Here is a 21,912-nt window from a genome sequence, read left to right on the forward strand (position 1 = left end):
TATCAGTACAAGTTGAATCAATCAATTTGTACATGTTGTCCGGCTATACTGAAAGAAAAGACTTGATGTGGTTTTAATCAGGCTGCAACCTTATTATTAAATGTTGAGGACTACCTGGCAGATAAAAGTGATGATCCATGATCACTCAATATGTACCTGGGAGGCTTCTGCCAGCCCCCTTCCATCCATGTCCTCCAGCCAATCCATTGCTGAGACCTTACCATCCCCACCCCCCGGAATGAGGGTTAAGGTGGGCTATAAGGAAGAGGGGTTGGCTCCTGCCATGCCAGTCATAGGAGCCCCAAACCCCCTCCTCCCCTTTAACAAACGCCTCCTTTTGAAGTCCTTTATCAACCCATTTATCTGGTCATTGTACTCAATAAGGAAGGGATTCCTGCACTGGACACCTGCCCCACACTTACATAATGAGTTGCGGCATCAGAACCTAACTCCTGTTCCTACTCACCATAATAAAGTTCTTCCTGAACCGCTGTGAGGAAGGTGAAAAACCCCCTACTCCACCTAGGCCAATCTGGTAGTAGGGAAAAATTTCTTCCCAGCCCCTCTAGAAAGGAGCGGCTAGTGCAATGCCCAAAGCAGGTCCTGACCAAACCTGGTATTTGCCACCTCCAAGAGATGGGAAGGTGGGTGCTGCTCCACCTGGTCTGTGGAAAAGGGTATTCTCCCACTAGGCTTGCCCCTTTTCAACTCCCCAGCCTTTCCAATCCCTGGAGGATGAGTGCTCTTTTGCAGCAGCCTCTGAGCCACTCTCCCACCCTCTGCCCATAAAGCGCGATTTCCCATCTGCCAGCAAGCTGGACAACGGCCCTCCCCGCTTAAGGTGGGTGCAGTCATTCTGTGAAATACAGTAGAATTTACTACTCACCTTCAGGTAACTGTAGTGACATATGTGTACTATATCTTAAATTCCAAACATTTTGACAGAAGGGAGTGGAGGGAAGTGAGCATACTAGTTTTCCAGTAACATTTAATATTTATACCTCTGCAGTTTTAGCTTGCCAAAGTGTGGTAAAGGCAAACCAGCGCTTATACGAAGACACACCTTGGAAGACCGAAGTGAGTTGATATCATGTATTGAAAATGGAAACTACGCAAAAGCAGCAAGAATTGCAGCTGGTAACTATAATAATTGTATTCTTAAAGTACATTGTTAGGGGGCTTATTCCTTTAACCACTTATTTCCCTGGTCCTTCTCGTATGAACAGAGAGCAACAATACCCGAAGTCCAAAGGTGCAGACAATTCGATGTTTATTGGGGTGAACTTCCAGCAAGCATGATTCCAGTTTCCTTCCTTAGTGTCCTCCTTCACAGCTCTGACAACACAGAGCCTTACCTGTGTCCCTGTTTCCATTTCCCCCTTTAGCAAAACATGATTCCAGTTTCCCCACCCCCATTCCTTGTTCCCATTTCCCCCACCCACCCACTCACTTCCTGATTGACTGCAGACTATATAGTAAAACTTGAGTTCTGCTTAGCTATACCTTAACCAATCATTTTACTGAAATTTAACTAGCCAATCCTAACATATTGTAACATGATTATTTAACCAATTATATCCCACCACCTTAATTAGTTTACACCCAGCAAAATTAATTATACAGCAGATAGAAACAATCACAGAAGCAGACAGAGATTATACAGATAAACAATAGGGAAATGGGGACTACAGTGATAGAACAACAAAGAAATGAGGATTTCACATCCCACCTATTGATAAGTGAGTTCTTGCCAGACGGGATGCTATCAAACTAAGTTTCCTTTTACATCTTCTAGGCACTTCCCTTTCTCTGGAGGCGATAGGCATTATCAGGACAGGATTGTATTCCTAACAGCCCAATAGCACCTTATCTCAATGTGACTAGTTTGGAATGTGAGGATGTGACCATTCGCTTCCCAGCTTATGGCTGCCTCTGCTGCTTAGTCAAATATCTTAGCCTAACCACAGGGCCTCAGACTATCATAGTAAGAGAAGGACCTTACACTGGCGGACAGTGATTTTGATTCTTTCTTTTATACCTCTATAACTAGCTAAGTGATAAGAACACACCTATATTCTTAGAGTGTAGGCCTTTACAGACAGGCCTGAATATCTGTATCCTAACATACACTATTATAAGTCTGTATTTTGCCAAGCTGCTTAGGACCAGATTTTGACATCTTTATTTGCATTATATAGTATCTCACTCAACAAGTAACCTGTTGATTTCACTGGCACTGTTCCTAAAGTTAGGGTGTAGGAATCTGACCAATAGAAACTTACTAATTTTGTTTTGGACTATTTAACTTTTAAATATGGTTTTAAAAGAAATTAGTCTCTTTGAAGTAAATAAGGCTACTCAAGTAATGCAAGCACAGTTTGGTTCAAAATCTTATCTACAATTGTATTCCATCATCAGGCATATTAAATATTCAGTGCATAATTAATTAATATTTGCATCTGTCTCTCTTTGATGTGCTTATTTTTATATAAACTTGTCATGGTGAAAACCACATAAATAAGTGAAGTGAAAAGACAGAATTGTAGCACAAGCTGTAAGTAATGTTCCATTACTTTAATTATTTGATTGGGGGGCTTAATGGCATTTGCTATACTTGATGGCAGAATGGTATTTCACACGTATTAGAGTTCTACAGATTTATATGTTCAACAAATTCATGCAGAACAAAATAACTCAGTAGTCTGAGGAAATAATAGGTCTGGTGATAGCATAAACATCTAACAGGTATAATAGGTTGTGAAAAATGGATGTATAATTTTTTCTTCATCGGTTTCCTTATTTTTCATGTTATTACATGGCTTATCCTTTCCTTTCCATCTCTTCCTCCCTCATCCCCAGAGCTTCTCTACTTCAACAGCTACTGGTGGGCAGTTCTACGTTTAGTTTTTTCATTTTTGAGTTTTTTCACTTGCTCTCTTCCCTTCACACCCAGCTCTTAGTTGGGTGTTGCTTGCTCCTCCTCCTCCTGTCTCTGTTCTAATGTGCTGGTTCGCTGTGCTGAAATAACTCGGAGGCAAATGCCGTTTAGTAGAGCCAGAGGAAATACTGAATTGGTATTTATTGCTGCATTTTCTCTGACATGAGGTGATTTCAACATCCTTTACCAATCGGTGTCTTTGGTACCTTATGGAAGCTAGATAGAGAGGGAGATGTAGTGAAATGTCCAGTTTCCATCCAATGAATTACAACAAAAGTTAATTCTGAGGCCATGGTTTGACTACCCACTGTATGCTACAGTTCAGTACAAAAAAGTTATATTTTAACTTTCATTATGTAGGACCGAGGTTTTCAAAAGTGACCAACGATTTTGGCATGTCTCATTTTTGGCCAGAACTGTGGTGCCTTCCCGGTCCTGATTTTCCAGAGGGTTTGTGCTCATCTTTTTCTGAAAATGGGACACGTTTAAGGCATCTCAAGTTGGACATCCAGTGTCACTTGTGCAAATGCTGACCTAAATGCACAAAATAGAAATAATGGCTCCCACAGAAACCTTAATGGAGGCAAAGTGCATTCATTATATTTTTTTTAAAATAGCTTATGTTGTTTTAACAGCTTCAGAACTGCCTAGAGTATGTAGTACATGGAGTAAAATGAACCTCAAGTGCTACCTCAAAACCCCCAGTACAGTATTTTGAAATGCTGAAATTCTAGTCTTTTTACATTGATCTATATGTGTAACTGTAATAAAAAGTGGCGTATTTCAGTGTACGCATACAACACGCACACAGATGATGGAAGTAGATTATGGACCCAATTAAAGTACATTCTGATTCTAGAGATTTTACCAAGTCTAGTAGTATCCCTCACCTTGAGTAAAGGGAACACCTTTGAAACGTTTACTCTTTTTAAAATCAAAATAAACTTTAAGTGTACCGTCTGCTTGAATGTAGAATACCAGTGCATTCAATTTATAAAAGAATCAGCTGCATATAGTGATCAAAGCCACTGAGACAAAATCATTCCTATACTCCACTTGTAAGAATCAATGCCTTTATAAGAATCAAATCATCTGAAATGGATGTGATTCTTATAAAAGGAGTGCACTGTATGTGTGTATATATATTATGGAGGGCACTTATCATGGCTATGTAGTTAAGGTTGTGTTGAGTTTTGCAAATTTATTTATATATTACACACAAACTATTCTAGGAGAACATTATTAAGGTTGCCAAGTAAAGTTAGGAAGTGCCAGAATTAAGACTGCTTGCGCAACCTTAATTTGACCCATTGTGTCTGCGTCTTTAATAACACGTTCACTTACTATTTTTTTTGACAGAACTCCTGCCTCATTCAGTGGACAGGACGATAGCACTCAATAAATGAGCAGCTATTCAATTTTTTTATATTGTCCTCATTATTCAGTGTGTGGCCTCATGCCTTATTCACTGCAGCATATTCAAACCCTGCTCTGAAGACAGAATTTCTCATTTCCTCAAGGGCTTTTCTATGTCACTCATCACAGTACTATGAGTTCTTCACAAACATTGAATAAATGTATTTTCAGACGTCTCTGAGGTGAGAGGATGGTGTCATCCACATTTTATAGATTAAGGGAACAGAAAGATTAAGGGCAAGTATCCACTAATTTTGGGTATCCAATTTGAGATGACTAGAAAACAGATTTTTTACAGTACTTAGTATTATTTAGCACTTTATATGCTAAAAGCACTGCTCTTACTTCAGTTGCAGCTGAGAGTGCTCATTACTTCTGCAAATCAGGCCCCAGGGTATCAAGTTAGGCACCCAGAAAATGAAAAGTTGGGTTGAAGTGACTTGTGCAGCATATCATAGGAACTCTGTAGCAGAGGCAAGGATGGAATCCCATTCTCTAGGGAAGCATTCGACTGCCTTAACCATCCTTTCTCTTCTTTGCAGTCCTCTGCCTCATTCACTATATGCCTTTCCATCTGCAGAAAGAGGGAGAGCTGGCACTCATCTGCATAGAGTGTGTCAAGTTGTAGCCCCTCTTCCAGCTCCTGTAGAACCTCTTACTGAGGTTCTGGTTGCACTTCTCCCTGCACCTCCTGATCCTGGGACACCTGTCTATGGCCCCACAAAGTTGCAGGACCTCCTTATCAGACTCCTCCTGTTGCTGGCCAAGACATGTGTACATCATACCAGGAAGAGGAAGTTGGACAGTGGAATATTCTATTTTCTTTACCTTGTTCTGTCACTCCTCAAAGCAGAGTTCCCCTGGGTGGTGTCCACTGACTCCTCAGATACCTTTGAGGAGCAGTGGGTGCTGTCAGGGGTGTTCTGCCCAGTATTCCCTTCCAGTTACCTGATTTTTGCCCTGTGACTTTCACTCCCATCCCTGTTTTTTCATTTGTTGTCCCCAGTATTCACTTGTAGCCCAGGTTTACTGCCCCTCTCTCCCCTCCTGGCTAAGATAAAGGGTCTTTAGCTGTTGGCAGGCTTAGGCCTATTGTTTTCCTGGAACCACAGTAGGTGCACCACCTAACTTCTGCAACAAATGAGACAGCAGTCCTACATACAACAGCCTCCTTTGCTACACAAACCTGATTCATACTCGGAGCAGATCCATCCTGTGCACTGAATAAGGCAGAATAATGTGGAAAAAAATTGTTTGTGATCATGTTAATTAATGCCTATACCATGCATGCACACAAAAGGACTGAACTCAAGTTGCACAGGCAATCTTAATTCTTGGTTTTCCAAGCTTTTGCCTGACTTTGCAGTCTTAATAATGTTCTGTTAACATTGTTTTATGTGTGTGTATATCCTAGGTTTTTAAAAAGCAAACTGAGAAATTCCATCATGTGGCATCATATTGATATCATTGATAGCGTTGTTCATCAGCAGGATTGGAATCTTAAACTCTATCACCCAGACTGCTTCCACTTGAGCTAACAGAGTAACTGATTGCAGTAATGGGTTGTCTTCCTTTATGTGGACCCACACTAGAGGGGGATGGGACACACTTTGCCAGTGGATTTCATAGTTATTTGGTGACAGCAGAGAAATGGTGAGACTCTCGGAATCTTGGGTTGCATTCCAGGCTCTGGAGGGCTGTATGCTCTAGTGAACACAGACTCTTTAGCCCATTCTCACAAACTTGATCCCTTCTACCCCATTTCCTCCAACCTCTCCCAGTCCTCCTCCTGTCTCCCTTCCCCACTCACAGTTCCTTTTCCCAGTCCCTTTTTCTTTGCCTACCCAGTCCCAGGCTACACTCCTTTATCTTCTCATCCCAGTCCCAATCTCCTTGCTCAGCCAGTCCCAGTTCCCACTCTCCTATCTCAACTCCTTATCCCCATCTCCTTGCTCAGACAGTCTAATCCCCCCCACTTCCTGGCTCCTCATCTGATTTATCTCTCTGTCTCACCACCACACTGCCTTCCAGTCCTAGCCCTGGTCTACACTGGGTTTTTTTTTGGGGGGGGGGGGGTGTCAATCTAAGTTACGCAACTTCAGCTTCGTGAATAACGTACCTGAAGTCAACGTACTTAGATCAACTTACCATGGTGTCTTCACCGCAGTGAGTCGACTGCTACCGCTCCCCCGGTGACCTGCCTGCTCCTCTCGCAGCGCTGAAGTACAGGAGTCGATGGGAGAGCGCTTGGGGGTTGATTTATCGCATCTAGACTAGATGCGATAAATCGATCCCTGCTGGATCAATCGCTGCCCACCGATCCGACGGGTAGTGAAAACATATCCCTAGTCTTCCTCCCCAGGTTTCTCATCCAGTCTCAGTCTTCCCCACTTGGCTCCTTGTCCTTGCCTTCCAACACCCACCCTCAGATTCCTAGTCCCAGTCCCTCCCCATACATTCCTCCCAATTCAGCTTTTTGGCTCCTCTGCATTCGAATCCTTCAGCTTCCTCCGCGCTGCCTGGGTGCCACGGGAAGTCACTGAAAGCACGGGAGAGTCAGGTCTCCACTAAGAACTGAGAGAGGTTCAAGCATGCTTAGTGAGTACTGACTCTAAGGAGATTTTTAGCTGCTTAAATTAAAGTCCCTACTGAGCATGGGCAAACTGTGGGTTTTTTCCACAGAGGTTTGTAACTTGGCTAAATGTGGGTGGATTTTCACTGGGACAGCAAAAGGCACATCCCTGACATCAAGGCCACTTCCTGTCAAATTTAGAGTCCTTGCGCCACAGTAATAGAGCTTTTCAAAGACAAGGTCACCAAGAATATTTTAACATAAGCAAAACTATGTATTTTTCCCTAGCCTTTGTCTCAGAAATGGCTAAACCATTTTAACTGAAACTTTCAAAAAAAAAATTCAGCCTGAGGAAGATATGCGGCATGTAGAATTTCAGCCTAGTCGCTTAAAGCACAGTGGCAGTCCAAGAAAAAACAACAAAAAAACAAAAACCAACAATGTTAAGAACCATTAGGAAAGGGATAGATCATGAGACAGAAAATATAATACCTCTATATAAATCCATGGTATGCCCACATGTTGAATACTGCATGTGGATCTGGTCGTCCCATCTCAAAAAAGTGGTTTTGGAATTGGGAAAGGTACAGAGAAGGGCAACAAAAATGATTAGGGGTATGGAGAGATTAAAAAGAGTGAGACTTTTCAGGTTGGAAAAGAGACGAGTAAGGCATATGATAGTGGTCTATTAAAATCTTGATTGTTATGGAGAAGTGATTAAGGAAATGCTGTTTACTCCTTCAAATAACACAAGAACTAGGGGTCACCCAATGAAATTAATATGCAGCAGATGTAAAACAAAAGGAGGTAATACTTCACACAACACAGTCAACTGTGGAACTCTTTGCCAGGGAATGTTGTGAAGGCCAAAACTATAACAGGGTTCAAAAAGAAAATAGATAAATTCATGGAGGATAAGTCCATCAATGGCTATTAGCCAGGATGGTTAGGGATCCAACACTGTGTAAGTGTCCCTAGCCTCTTTGCCAGAAGCTGGGAGTGGATGGCGGGATGGGATCACTTGATGATTACCTGTTCTGTTCATTCCCACTGAATCACCTGGCATTGGCCACTGTCGGAAGACAGGATACTGGGCTAGATGGACCTTTGGTCTGACCCAGTATGGCTGTTCTTAAGTTTGGCAAAGTTATAATGAACTGAAAATAGGGTCTAATAATGGGACGTGTCGAGTAACCTTAATAATCAGTGGTGCCACCAGCTCCACCTAGAACATGCAAATGGTTTGTGACTATATAGTATGTTATATTTTAAAATTAACCTCCAAATTCATTATTAATGAGTTGGTTTAAACTTTACAAAACTTGAATTCCTCATTTAGGACTGTGCAGATACCAAGTTTGAAGTTATAAATCAAAGCTGGTATCTGTCTCAACCGTAGCTATAGGACCCTTCAGACTCTCCCTGTTTTTTTTTCAGTTCACAGGAGTATTTTTATTTACATCTTTTGACAACAGATTTCAGATTTTCTAGCAGTGTAAGCTGCCATGACTATTAGCACAACAGGAATAAATGCAGTTCCTCTTCTAGACTGGGGTAATCAGAATTTTTTCTTGTGGTAAGAGAAAATTACTGACTGTGCATTTTTGTATAGCATCCCCGTCACCAAAGTAGGTAAGTGCTTATTAAAGGAAGTATTTATTATCCATGAGATTTCACTGTTGGTCACGTCTTGAGAATTCTCTCTGAGGGAGACTTGCCACATTCCACATGCATGCAACAAAAGCATATACACCTTCTTAGCTTTAAATCATTTCCTTTTCTTTTATGTTGACTTTGCAGCTGAGAGAAATGTAAGTTTCTTTATTGTTTACCTTGTGTTAGCTTATTCTAAATAAAGATCCTGTACTGTTCTTCACATAAGTTTAAATACATCTAGTTCCTGTATCTGTAGTATTTTGGATCCTAATGAAGCTCAAGATGGAATTAAGAGACCAGAGCAATAGAGAATGTACCTAAACCAGTTTATTTGTCAATCATGCTGAAAATGATTGTTGACAATGTTGTTAGATTTGAGATCTTGCCAAAATTCTTCACTTGGAATTAGCACAGCTCTTTCCGTAATATTCTTGAATATCTTCTTTCCTTAACCAAGCTCTTAAAAGGGTAGTTTGATATCATCAGAACCTTAAGATGTACGTCTGTCCTTATTGTTCCCTTGTCACTTATGTATTGAAGAATATTGTATGGTTTTGATAAAGAAAGTGTTAGATTGTATAAAATTTTCTTAATACTTCTTTTTCTCATGTCTCAAAAAAATCTACAGAAGTTACATATGAAGAAAATAAATGAGAAGATTTTTTATTTTCCCCGAAGGCTGAACAGTTTAGTATTAAAAAGTAGAATTGTGCCATCAAGAATAAATCCGTATAATGCAATCCTCTTGATCAAAGGCCTGAACCAAAGCCCTTTTGAAGTCAGTGGTGAGACTCCCATTGACTTCAGTGGGCTTTGGATCAGGCCTTTAAAACTGCTGGGAAAACTGTCTTGGGTTCTGCTTTTTTTGCTTACATTGATACTGTAATAAATCATATTTCACAGTTGTGCTCTTTGTGCTTTAAAACTTCTGACATCTTGGCCATGATGTGGTGATGAGTAGATGACAGGGAGATTTTTATCAGTAGAGTCAGTGTTTACAAATTTGAGTGCCAAAAGTTAGTTCCAAAAAATCAGGCCACTTATTTGAGTAAGTACTGAGTGTCCACACCTCTGAAAATGAAATATAATGGATTTAGATGCCCACGTTTGAAAATTTTGTTCAAGAAAACGATTACAACTTTTCTGTGCTAAAGTATATATTATTCTCTGACTTTCTACAGCATCTCCTGGGTACTTCTAGTACTCGGAAAATAAACCACAATCCTTAGGAATTTTACAACAACCTTTTTGATCTGTACTGGGTGGGAAACATGTTCTTGTTGTTGTTTTCACTAGAAGCATTACCCATTTCAAATCCGAAGAATGTATTTTTCCTTCACATGTAAAAAAAATTCTTCTATTCAGTATGGCCCTATTACCTGAAAATTGAATGACTGTAATTTCTCATAATTTTTTTTGGTGCTCTTGCCAGAGTTTCATCTGCTACAACCATCAGGGTCTCAACCATCCCTGGAGCTCTGAGCCTCTTAATTTCCTTCTAGTATTCTGAGCCCCATCCTATTTCCCCACAAAAGAAATATGTGGGTCCCTCGCTCCCCATTCTCTGTTCCCACCCTCATCCCTGTAGATCTTTATGGGCCACATCTTCTCTCTGGTATGTGACTGCCTTGTGTCCTGCAGTCAGTTTGTGTTTTCCTTCCTTCCAGTGGTGGTTACCAAGGAGGAGAAGGGGAACTGAGAGAACAGATGGAGGTAGCTTTATTCAGCCTCAGAGGCTTACTGTGCTGCCTTCTGTGGAGAAATAAGCACTGCAGCAACTTTATACTGTCCTGTAACATGTTCCGGGCTTTGGTAGTAGAGAAAGGAGTTTTGACAGCTGCCCCAGGGAAAGGCGAGACAGAAGGGATCAATGGAGGATGAAAAAAGCTGAGGAGAAGAAGAGCGGAGAGGATCTACTCCTGAGTTTGCTCTTTTGCAAATCAAAAGGCTGGTATGCCATGTAAATGGCAGAACAGTGGTCCTAAATTATCAAATCTCAACCATGCTTCTCAGTGTTCCAACAGGGGTTAATTTATACCTGAGATGTGAAGATCCAAAGTTGTAAATCACAATAGCCACTAACTTGTTGGGTGACACTGGGCAAGTAATTATGGCCAAGATTTTGAGAAGTAACTAGTGATTTTGGGTGCCCAATTTAAGACAAGCTAAAGATGTCTGATTATCAGAACGTGCCGAGCACCCACCTTCTGAAAACATAGCCCTTTAAGACAGTGAGGCACCTATAAGCTAGTCACCTGTGAAAATCTTGGCCTTTATCCTTCTGCGTTTTAGTTAATCCATCTGTAACATACTAGCATACCTCACAGAAATATTGTGGGTCTTATGATTTAATGTACTTTGATATCCTGAGATGAAAGATGCTGTGTGGGTGCAGAGTATTAACAATAATAATTATGGTGAGATAGGGGCTGATAAAATGGCCCATAGTGAAGAGTTGCAGAGGGGTAACCCAAGCTCTGAATCTTTACACTACTAATATTTAATTATGGTTTTTCTTAGAAGTTGGACATAGCAGTATGTGGATTTCAACTGATGCTGCAACATCTGTTCTTGAGCCTCTAAAAGTAGTGTGGGCCAAATGCAGTGGATATCCCTCCTATCCAGCACTGGTGAGTGTACAGCATACCACCAGTATTACACTGAAACTTTTTCACTATTTCCAAATGGACCCATAAAATCTAATGCAGAGTGGAGCAAAAGTGAATGTTCACTTTACCTTACGTGTAATACTTTCCATGAAACTTCAGGACACAGAGTTCGTACAATGGCAGACAATGACACCGTGGGCTAATAATGAGCCACCATAAATGCACCCAATAGGATTCGGAATACCTGTTCTGTAAGCAAAATAGACCAACCAGCGTGTTTTGTACAAGAGAATATTGCATTGTTTAGAAGAAGGCAAATTAGAATAAACATCAGGCTGACTTTTTATCAGTACAGGAACTGTATGCTATTGTCTGCTGCAAAACAAATGTAAGAAAAGTCTATTTCTGTAGCTCCTTTGGCTTATACACCTCCTTCTCTCCTCCCCCCCCCCCCCCCAATCTGCCAGAACTGGTATATGCTCAATTGAAACATGCGAAATTATGGAGTCGATAGGGGAAACTTTTCAGTCACGTTCACGTTGCTTTGAGAATAACAATTAATTCCATTAAATTAACAACTTTAGACAGATAATACACAGAGAAAATACTATTTCTTCCAGTGAGTAGCCAGCCTCTGGTGTTCAGTATTATGAGAAATTGTTTAAATACCAAAAGGAGTACTTGTGGCACCTTAGAGACTAACCAATTTATTTGAGCATGAGCTTTCGTGAGCTACAGCTCACTTCAACATCTGATGAAGTGAGCTGTAGCTCACGAAAGCTCATGCTCAAATAAATTGGTTAGTCTCTAAGGTGCCACAAGTACTCCTTTTCTTTTTGCGAATACAGACTAACACGGCTGTTCCTCTGAAACCTGTTTAAATACCGTGGCTAGACTTTTAAAGTAGGGTAGATAATCTTATGGCTGTTAATAGTAGGCACATGCTAGAAAATGGTAACTAACTCTCCTGATTCCTTGTGTTTGCTGAGCATCTCCAGGGACCAGGAGGGAATTTCTCCCTCCATCTCCATGTTCAGCATTGCAGAATTAACTAGATGCATATTGTGTGGTTTTTTGCCTTCCCCCGAAGCATCAACCATTGATCATTACATAAAGGCAGAGTACTAGACTTGAAGACAGACAGGCTGATCAGGCATCATAAACCAATAGCCAAGGTTTTCAAATGCAACTACTGATTTTTGAGTCAACTTTGTCTCAGTTTTAGGGTGCCCAACCTGAGACATCTTTAAAGTGGCCTAATTTTCAGAAATTGTCAAATCACCCACATTCTGAAAATCAGGCCTCCTTTTAGGTGTGTCAGTTGGACACCAAAGCTTGATGTATCAAATATCACTAATTGCATTTAAAAAATTGGCCTGTGTTTCTAAACTTATTTGTGAATTTGTCAATTGTATTTGAGTGCTCTGAATTTGTGATCTCTAAGGGCTTTTCTACATGGAGCATGGCACCAGTTAAGACATGATTTTAAACTGGTTTAATTAAAAGAGGTTTAAAATGCATTGTGGACACTCTTATTTTGCTTTAAACCAGGTTTATTTCAGTTTAACTTAAAACTGTTTAGGAACAGATTTAAGCTAAACCAAAATAAGATTGTTTAATTAAATCAGTACAAGTTTGTGTTGACAAGGCCTAAGTTTATACACATTGGCTGTTTGATTTGTATAGTATTTTCCCATTAAATACATTCATGATAAAAAAACCTTTAACTATTAGTGAACACAGATTTAAAAAAATTAGGAACTGTTCTTTTTTTTCCATTTTGTAGATTATTGACCCTAAGATGCCTCGTGTTGCCGGTCATCACAATGGTGTTACAATACCAGTTCCACCTCTAGATGTATTGAAAATTGGAGAACAAATGCAGACCAAATCTGATGAGAGGCTTTTCTTAGTTTTGTTTTTTGACAATAAAAGGAGTTGGTACGTATAGTTATTTAATCAAATGTAAGAAACATATAGTTTAATGCACTGATTTATAATCCAAAGCAATAAGCCATATTTTAGTTTTAAAAGAAATTTGAAACACCATTCTCTCCACATATATAAACTGTAATGTGTATTTAACATTTAGCATTTCTGAATGTGATGTTGGAACCAGACATCTTGCTAAAAGACTGCCAATTTGGAGGAACAGTATGATTATAAACTAGATATTATCATTCCTTAGTATAGGTTTGGTATCAGAACAATCATTGTTTTGATATTGGCATATTAAAATTCTCCCTTTGATTGCAAAACCTGTTTTAAAGGATGATAGTCTACATTTCTGTATATATCTATCTCTTCATCTGAAATATCTGACTTCTTCTTTGAGTGATGGTCCCTACTGTATTGCACTGAGGGTTACGTGCATGCGCCTAGAGCTTTTCAAAGTAGTATTGCTTGGTGGTCCAGTCAGGTGCCCTTGTATTTCCTCATAGTTTTGCCCGAGGCGATAAAGGGCAGGGTGGACTGGCCACGTCTCTAGTTCCTTCTCACTGCCGCATGGTCCAAGTTGGAGCTTCCGCTGACCTGTCGTTCTTAGTGACATATTTTCAAATTTTTTTTAATTTTTTAATTTTTTTTTTTACAAAAAATGTTCTTATTTTTGTTCATAGTTAAGATTTTATTGTTTTTTGTTGTACTTTGGTAATTTCTATCAGTTTTTATAATTGAGGAATTGGGATGCTTTTTCCTGCCAAACATTCCCAGCCCCCATGTCTGGGTACTGGATTATGCCAAAGATGCCAGGATTCCAAGTCTGTGCTTCCTGCCCGTGCTTCTTTTCCATCGGCAATGAACACCAACGCTGTTTGCACTGTTTGGGGGAAGCCCAGAATGCCTCCAGATAACGTATCTTCCTCTCTTTCCCTGCCCATACATGGGAAGGCCAAGCTTTTCTCCTCAAGAAGCATCTCATGGAGGTAGCCATGGCCCCAAGTTGGATCCTGGCTGGGAAATGCCCCTTGTACATTGGCAGAGCCCTGCCCTGACCGTGGAGCCTCCTTCCAGATACTCTGGTACCGGTGTTACAGACCCCGTGATTCGTCAGTCCTGAGACAGGTGTCTTTACTGGTTCCGATCCCATCAGTAGACCACCTTCCATTGACTCCAGGGAGAAGCGGCCCTCACAAACTGTTATCCCTGGAAGGAGTGAGGTCTGTGCATGTCCAGGCGCACTCACCAGTGCAGTGGGCTCCATCTCCTGCATTGCATCTACCTCTTGCTGGCCATGCCTCTCTAACGCATTCCATTCCAGGGGCTCCATCAGCACTGCCATTCATGCAAAAGTCCAACTCATCTGAATCCAAGAACCCAGATGTTCAGCACGGTCCACCACTTCCAGAGAAACATGACTACCAGAGGGTTCCAACGGCTCCATGACAGTTTCCTCCTTTGCCTTACCCAAGAAGCTGATTATCTGACTTGTTGAGTACAAGTACAAAAACAGCAGTATCAACTGGATTGGTCATATTGGAGCTTACGGCCCCAGTATTTGCCTTCAGAGCAGTCTCTTTCAGCTTGGGAGAACTCCCGTGTCACCGACCCATCCTTCACGAGTATCTGGAAGGAGGCTCCAAGGTCAGGGCAGGGCTCTGCCGATGTACAAGGGGGTAGACATTTGGAAATGGGGTTAGATGATGCTCCAGTCAGCCGGGCTCTGATGGTACCAGCAGATCCAGAGAGATTCCCTTCCGTATCATAGACATCTTCCTGCCCCTCAGATGACTATCATCATTTTCAAGAACTCCTTTGTAGAATATCGAGATGCCATTGGAAGAGGTGCAGGACAGTCAGCACCAGCTACTAGACATTCTGCGTGCATCGGCACCAGAACAATGATGCCATTCTTCAACTGGCATGCAGTGAGTGGCATACCCCAGCCACATGTGCACTGACTCTTAAGTGGGCCAACAAAAGATATTAGGTCCCCCAAAGGTTCAGAAATTTTATTTTCACACCCTCCACCTAACTCCTGGGTAATACAGGCTGCGTTGGAGCGGACAAAACAGCAACACCACTAAGCAATGCTCTGGTCGCATCCCTTCCGCCCTGCAACTTCCTCCATGAACTGTGTTCTGTCCTCACCAGTTCTGGTTCCCCCTTCTCCGCATGTTGAAACAATCTTCACTTCTGCTCCAGATGTTTCTGGTAACTGCTGACACAACACTATGGCAGACTCAGGCATTCAGATCTATGGACGTTACACCTGACAGCATGGTTTTTGGATGGGCACCTCTGTTAGCACGGTAATGTGAATTAGCAGTGCCAAACGTCCTTTCCAGTAGCTAAAAGGACTCCACAAGGCAATCCTGTCAGGCCAAATGGACATGGCCTGTCTCACTAAAATCTCCTTGTGGATGTTTAGCCACAAACTCAAGCTCAACATGGCTAAAACAGAGTTCTTAATCTTTCCTCCTCAGCCCTCCCTTATTACCTCCTTTCTAGATCACTGTGGACAATGCCACCATCCTGACTGTCACTCACGCCCCTAACCTGGACATCATCTTTGATTCAAACCTCTCTCTAGGCCCTTACACATGTTTGTGTATAAATCTTGCAGCTTCTTTGTGCATTACATATCTAGGATATGGCTTTTCCTGTCCACCCTATCAGATAAAACTCTTATCCAAGCTGTCATCATCTTTCATATCGACTACTGTAACATCGTTTTATCTGGCGTTGGCTAATGCAGTTTTGTCCCACTGATAACCATTCAGAAAGTTTCTGCAAACATCGTTTTCCTAGCCTTTTTGCTTTGACCATGTCTCACTCTCTTTGCATTCCTCCACTGACTCCCCACTCTTTATCACATCAGATGTACGCTACTTGTCTTCACTTTCAAGGTACTTCATAGCCTGTCCCCACTCTCTCTATCAAGATGTTGACCTTTACCGTTGTTTGGTCCGTGATGCCAGCCTCCATTGCCCACTTGTTAAAATTTCAAACAAGCACCTTCATGCTTTCTCCCATGCTTTACCTCGCATTTGGGAAGAACTCCTCTTGAACATCTGCAAAATTCACTCATCAGTTTCCTTCAGATCCTTTCTTAGAACTCTCATTTTCTGTGATGCCCACAATAATCTTGACAGCGGCTAGACTGCTGGTACAGAGACCACTGTCTGTCATGTTGACCAATATTGTCTTAATGTTACCTTGTACTCCCCCATCTGTGTCTTTCGTCTTATATTTAGATTGTAAATTCTTTGGGATAGGTACCATCTCTTTGCTCTGTTTGTGCAGCACTTAGCACAGTGGTGTCCTGGTCTATGACTAGGGCTGCTAGGTACCACAGCAATACTAAGAAATGAATAATAATTTGGTAACAAAGTTTCTCTCTTAAAGACTGTCATTAAAAATTTTATTCATATTCAGTTTTAAAAGGGGCCCCCATCTTACAAGTTTGAACAGTTTAACTCATCAGAAGCATAGCTTCTGCCATCTCTTAATATAAGAAATGCAGATATTGAAATATTTTATTTCAAAAGAATTTCATTTTTACCTAGTGAGACTATCTTCCCAGTATCTAAAGCCTAAAATAAGTGAATTAACTAAAATGAGCATCTCTTTTTAAAGATGAACTAAATGATTTTTTTTTTATTTTATGTAAACATATCTCCTCCTTGTACTTGTAAGACTGTAGTTCAGAGTTCTTTATTTTTGCAGTTGTTAATGCTATAACTAGTAGAGCTGGGTGAACAATTGACTTTCTTGGTTCATTGGCAGTTTTGAAAACTAAAATAAAAAATGCAGTTGTGGTTTAACAGAATTTGAAAAAATTGGCAAATCAGAAAAATCTGTTTCGGATGAATGAAACATTTTGTTTGATCAGAAACATTTTGTTTCCTTGTGTGTGTTTAAATGGCTAGATTGACAAAACGAGATGATGGTGCCTGCCTAAGATTTAGCCCACCAGTTAGGGCACTGACGTGGGATGGAAGTTTGAGTCTATATGGGTTCAGTTCTCCCCTCTGCCTGACAGGGTGAAGGGATTTGAACTTGGGTCTCCACACTGCAAGAGAGTGCCATAGCCACTAGGCTGTGTGATATTCTGATGGTGGGTCTGTCAGTCTATTCTGTTGACACTGTTCCACTTTGTATAAATAATGGTTATTGGGCCAGAGAGAGAGAGAGAGAGAGTTAGAATGACTCTGTAGCCTGTTGGCTGGGCTACTCACTAGGGAGGCAGGAGACAAAAGTTCAAATCCCTGCTCCAATGAGTAATTGCTTTTAGTAATAGCAGTGTAACAGCTTGAACAGGAGAGATTGAGACACTCATATCAGAATACCCCATCGCCCAGTGGCTAGGTTGCTTGCCTGTATGGTGGGATTCCCAAGTCCAAATCCCTTCTCCCTATCAGGCAGAGAGGGGAGCAGAACCTTGGTCTCCCACATCCCAGATCAGTGCCTATAAGGGAGGCACTATTACCTCTATTCCCTTCCTCCTTGGTCTGTTTGTGAAAGGTGCCTCAGACCCCACACAAAAAATGTGCTCAAAACTATTTGGAAAGCTTGTGAATAGCATTGATTTTTTTAAAAAACACCTGGCTCTAGTCACTACTACCTAATGGAGAAGAGTGAGCTGCACATTCTCTACCCTATGCACCGAATTGCTGGTATTAAAATGTTGTAGGGTAAATGCAGAATGCTGGACTGAGCAGAATTTCATTGACTATGGAACTCCTTATTGGAGACCAAAACTAACACACGTTAGAGTGTGGAGTAACCAAATTTTTGCAAAAAATTTGTGCAATGATGGAAATTGAAGAATTAATAGTTTTTAAAAAAAATTCTAGAGGTAAAAGCAGCTGAATCTAGTAGTGACTGAAAACAATCCATTACTATCTAATCTAAGCCTGAGTTGTTTTAATACCTAGATATGATGTTGCATCAGACTGACTCCTATTAAAGTCAGTGTTTGCCATCAATTTCAATCCTATGGTGCCTGTTGGATTTGTAAGTCTTGTTTATTCAAGAGACTGATGCTACTTGTGTCTTAAACCCCACGTTAAAAACAGGTGTCCTATCTTTGGTAAGAATTTTGCTATTGGATTTTTTTTAAGGTGATGATAAATTGTTTTGACACACTGCATGAGAAGCATTACGTAAGAGCTAGTTTAGTCCTCTGTAAGAACAATCCTGTTGATCTATGCTTTATTTAACCTAAGATTTATTTGATCCTATTTATAGGCAATGGCTTCCAAAATCCAAAATGGTTCCCCTGGGGATTGATGAGACCATAGACAAGTTAAAAATGATGGAAGGTCGAAACTCAAGCATTCGTAAAGCTGTGAGAATTGCTTTTGATCGTGCTATGACTCATCTAAGTAGAGTCCATGGAGAACCAGTCAGCGACTTCAGTGATATTGACTGACAAGGTGCTACCAAGGCAAGAAACACACCATACACAGACTTGAACTTTATTAATTAACCTCATTGTCTAAAAGAATGTATTGACAATACAACTCCTTAATCATTGATTCAGTGGCTGAGTTCTGCAAACTTCAAACACTTGAGCAGTTTCTCTAAATCACCATTGCCATATAGATTAATGATTTTATCATCGTGTTGTAGTTTGGAGGATTTTCCACTAAACCTGTTAAAATGTCCTGTTCATAGTGTTCATAAATTGTACATATATGTATATTCAACACTTAACTTATTCTGATTTTAGAGGTAGCTCTTTAATTCCCTTTTTTAATTTTGATGGGGAGAGAGTAGGTTTTCATTTCCATGTTTTTTACATATTAAAAAAAAAGTAAAGTACATAAGCACCATCTTCCAGCTTAAGGTGCTTAGTGAATTTAAAGCCTAATATCAAAATAACATCAAAGATATGTTTGCCTAAATCATATATTATACAATATGGTGCTGCTTGTATCATTTTCCCTTGATCTGTAGCTTTTGAAAGACTTGTGAATGTTTAATTTTGTGTAAATCATTGCTCTTTGCACAAAGTACCACATATTTAAGACTGATGTAAATTTACAATTACAAATGTGTATTTTAAGAAAGAAAATTACATTATTTTGGAGGGTACTTTGTGAGAAAGGCATCAAGAGTAAAATTATGCTATGTACATCACTTGCAAATCACCAAAAACGCTCCATTATTGCCCCAAATAACTTTTTTTAGAGATTTTTTTCCCGTTTTTTCTTTGTTATAAACAAACTTGGCTTAAAGCCAGTGAGCACATTATTTTTTTTTCAAAACCATCCCATCTATCTCCCATAGATTTTTTTTTCATATATGTGCCTCCCTGTTTTATTTATTATAGAAAATGTATTAATTTCCTTTATAATGAAAAATAAATTTGACAAAGTATATTGATATGCATTTTTATACAGGCACGTGAGGCGATAACTTGCTTTGGGAGAAAAATGTATTGAAAATTGTATAAAATGACTTGATGGCTTGTGTGTAATTTGATTTTTTGTAACCTGTATGCCTTTGTTTCCAATGAGGGGATTTATGTAACTTTTAATTTAGAACACTTTGGTAGCAATAGAAACTTTGGATACATTTTTGTATGGTACATGTGATGTATATAGAATTAGTACTTTATTTTTATTTTTAAGAAGTAAAGCATTATGTATGGGTGAGGGAAAAGAAAGAAGGGTGGGTTTCCAGAACTGCATTTTTTTATATTAAAAAAATAAAGTCAAGATATTGATTGTTGTAGCTACTTTATTCCTACGTTCACTGAAATACTGAATTTGTAACAATGAAAATGGCAAGGTATGTTTGCAATGTGATTTATAATGACTCCATTATTTATAAATGCACTGTGTTGAACTCTTTTGCAGTGATATCTTAAATACTGTACCAAGTTACATAATATGCAACACCAAATAATGCACATGAATGCACAAAGTATTTATGCCCAGCTTTTTTTATAATGGATTAGTGAATACAGCAAAACCAATACTTTTAAAATCTTTTTTTAATTCATTGCATAGCATTCTACATTGTTAAATCTGCTTGAATCTTTATTTTAAAGGGACAGTCAATTACTTTTTAAATACTTTTTGATGTTTTTATTCTCTATGGTTTGTAATACCCCCTTAGAAACTTGAAATAAAATTTCTTTCTCAACTGATAATTTTGTCCTGCATTTGGCCCCTGTGGAATCTTGGTTTAGTGTCCATTCTCCCAGAGGTAAATTGGATTGTTAAGGAACTGCTACCATGTCATTAACTTAATCATTTTCTGGCTGTTTTCATAAAGAGGGAAAGTGTCATCCTGTGCGGGGGCCACTGCTGTCTATTCCAACTAGCCTCCTCTGAAGAGACTGGTGTTTGCGGCTGCATTATCCAAGACCAGTCTTATATGCTGAACTCTAGTACTTTCAAGGATTCCCTGGTTAAAAAGCAGTTTGGGCTTTGAAAAATTGGTCATGCATTTGCTGACTGCCTTCCCTAGTCATGGCAGAAAACCTTGATGGGCATGCATCCAATTAAGATAACGTTTAAAGGTCTGTGATATGATACTGACAGTGCATCTGAAGTAGAAACCCAAAAGGTAAAGTTGATTGATTGCCTCAGGGTTCCAGTGGGCTGGAGGACGTGTTGTGTAACCGTATTCACCTCTTGGGGAGGGAGCAAAAAAATGGAGCCCAGTTTGACAAAGACCAGAAAAAATAAAGCCACACTTAAGTCCTTGAGTCTGCTGCTTAACCTTCAATATCGGTCTCATGCTAAAGTAAGAGTAAGGACCAGTTTTTCTGAAAATTCCAGTTGAAATGTTCCCAATACCCTCATAGGTGGTATATCAAACTGAGAGACAGTTCTCAGCCTCATATCAGTAAGTAGCAAAAACTAACGTTTTTTTGAGGCTAAGTAAGAGAACCCTAGTGTCCCTCATACAATCTCCTGGTTCCTAAATAGTTATAAAACACAAAGCCCCCACAAAAGTGGTTAGGATTACAAAATGTGGCTTATTGAAAACTCCTCCAGATTCCCGCATCAAGTATGTTCTTACTACTAGAAACAAATGAAGTTGGGAAAAACCAACTCCTCGTTGCAAATAATTCCATTGAGCATGTACTATTCTAACTGAAAAAACATTTACACCAATCTATTGCTTGATTTCAAAAAGACAACACAAGCTTCCACCCATCATCATCTTAGAAATAAACTACCTGGTCAAGAATTGAAGATTGCGTCTGGAAACAATTCCACGTCTTCCACAGGAAGGTGTATTTATGCATTCTTGGTCTTACGACATAGAAGAACATTACTACTTATTCAAACTTTGGGCAGCCCATTTATTTACAAGACCCTTTGTTGTCAGAGTGGTGTATTTACATAAAGGGCTAGATGTGACAGGATCTGCAGGGTGCAGCCTGGGACTGTGGGACTGCTGTGCCCCCAAACTCTCTCCAACCTGTGCTGTCTCTCAAAATGCCTTGCTAGTGGCCAGCTGCAAACCCCTCCAGGTGCTGTTATCAGTCAGCACAACTGCATGTGAAGACCCAGCACCCAGCTAGATTGCATGAATGCTCCCAGAGCCACTCATGAATCTCACAGAGAAAGGCACCAGAGCCAGATCCCTCCCAGCCTTGCACCTCAGGAATATACTGTCTTGCACTGCTCAAGACGAGCAATGCAGATTTATTAATTGATTCACCACTTCATCAATGGAAAGTGGACATACACCAGCATTCGCAAAACCTGAGCAGATTTGCCACACACTTCATACAAACTCACTGGTAAAGATAA

At 40.2% G+C, this 21,912-nt stretch overlaps 1 protein-coding gene across 8 annotated transcripts in view; it reads left to right on the forward strand.

Annotated features, from left to right (window-relative positions):
• Positions 1–19,788, forward strand: part of BRD1 (bromodomain containing 1) — a 106,305-nt gene extending 86,517 nt beyond the window's left edge. For 7 of the 8 annotated variants that reach the window (XM_073328328.1, XM_073328329.1, XM_073328331.1 and 4 more), the window contains 4 exons: positions 1,010–1,137; positions 11,103–11,212; positions 12,978–13,132; positions 18,383–19,788. In XM_073328328.1, the coding sequence (XP_073184429.1) occupies positions 1,010–1,137; positions 11,103–11,212; positions 12,978–13,132; positions 18,383–18,566 (577 nt within the window). In that variant the 3' untranslated portion in view covers positions 18,567–19,788. Of the gene's footprint in view, positions 1–1,009; positions 1,138–11,102; positions 11,213–12,977; positions 13,133–18,382 lie in introns of those variants that run through there. The other variant, XM_073328330.1, reaches the window with a different exon arrangement.
• Positions 19,789–21,912: the final 2,124 nt, after the last annotated feature.

This window comes from Lepidochelys kempii, chromosome 1 (assembly GCF_965140285.1).
Source record: "Lepidochelys kempii isolate rLepKem1 chromosome 1, rLepKem1.hap1, whole genome shotgun sequence".
Lineage (NCBI taxonomy): Eukaryota > Metazoa > Chordata > Testudines > Cheloniidae > Lepidochelys > Lepidochelys kempii.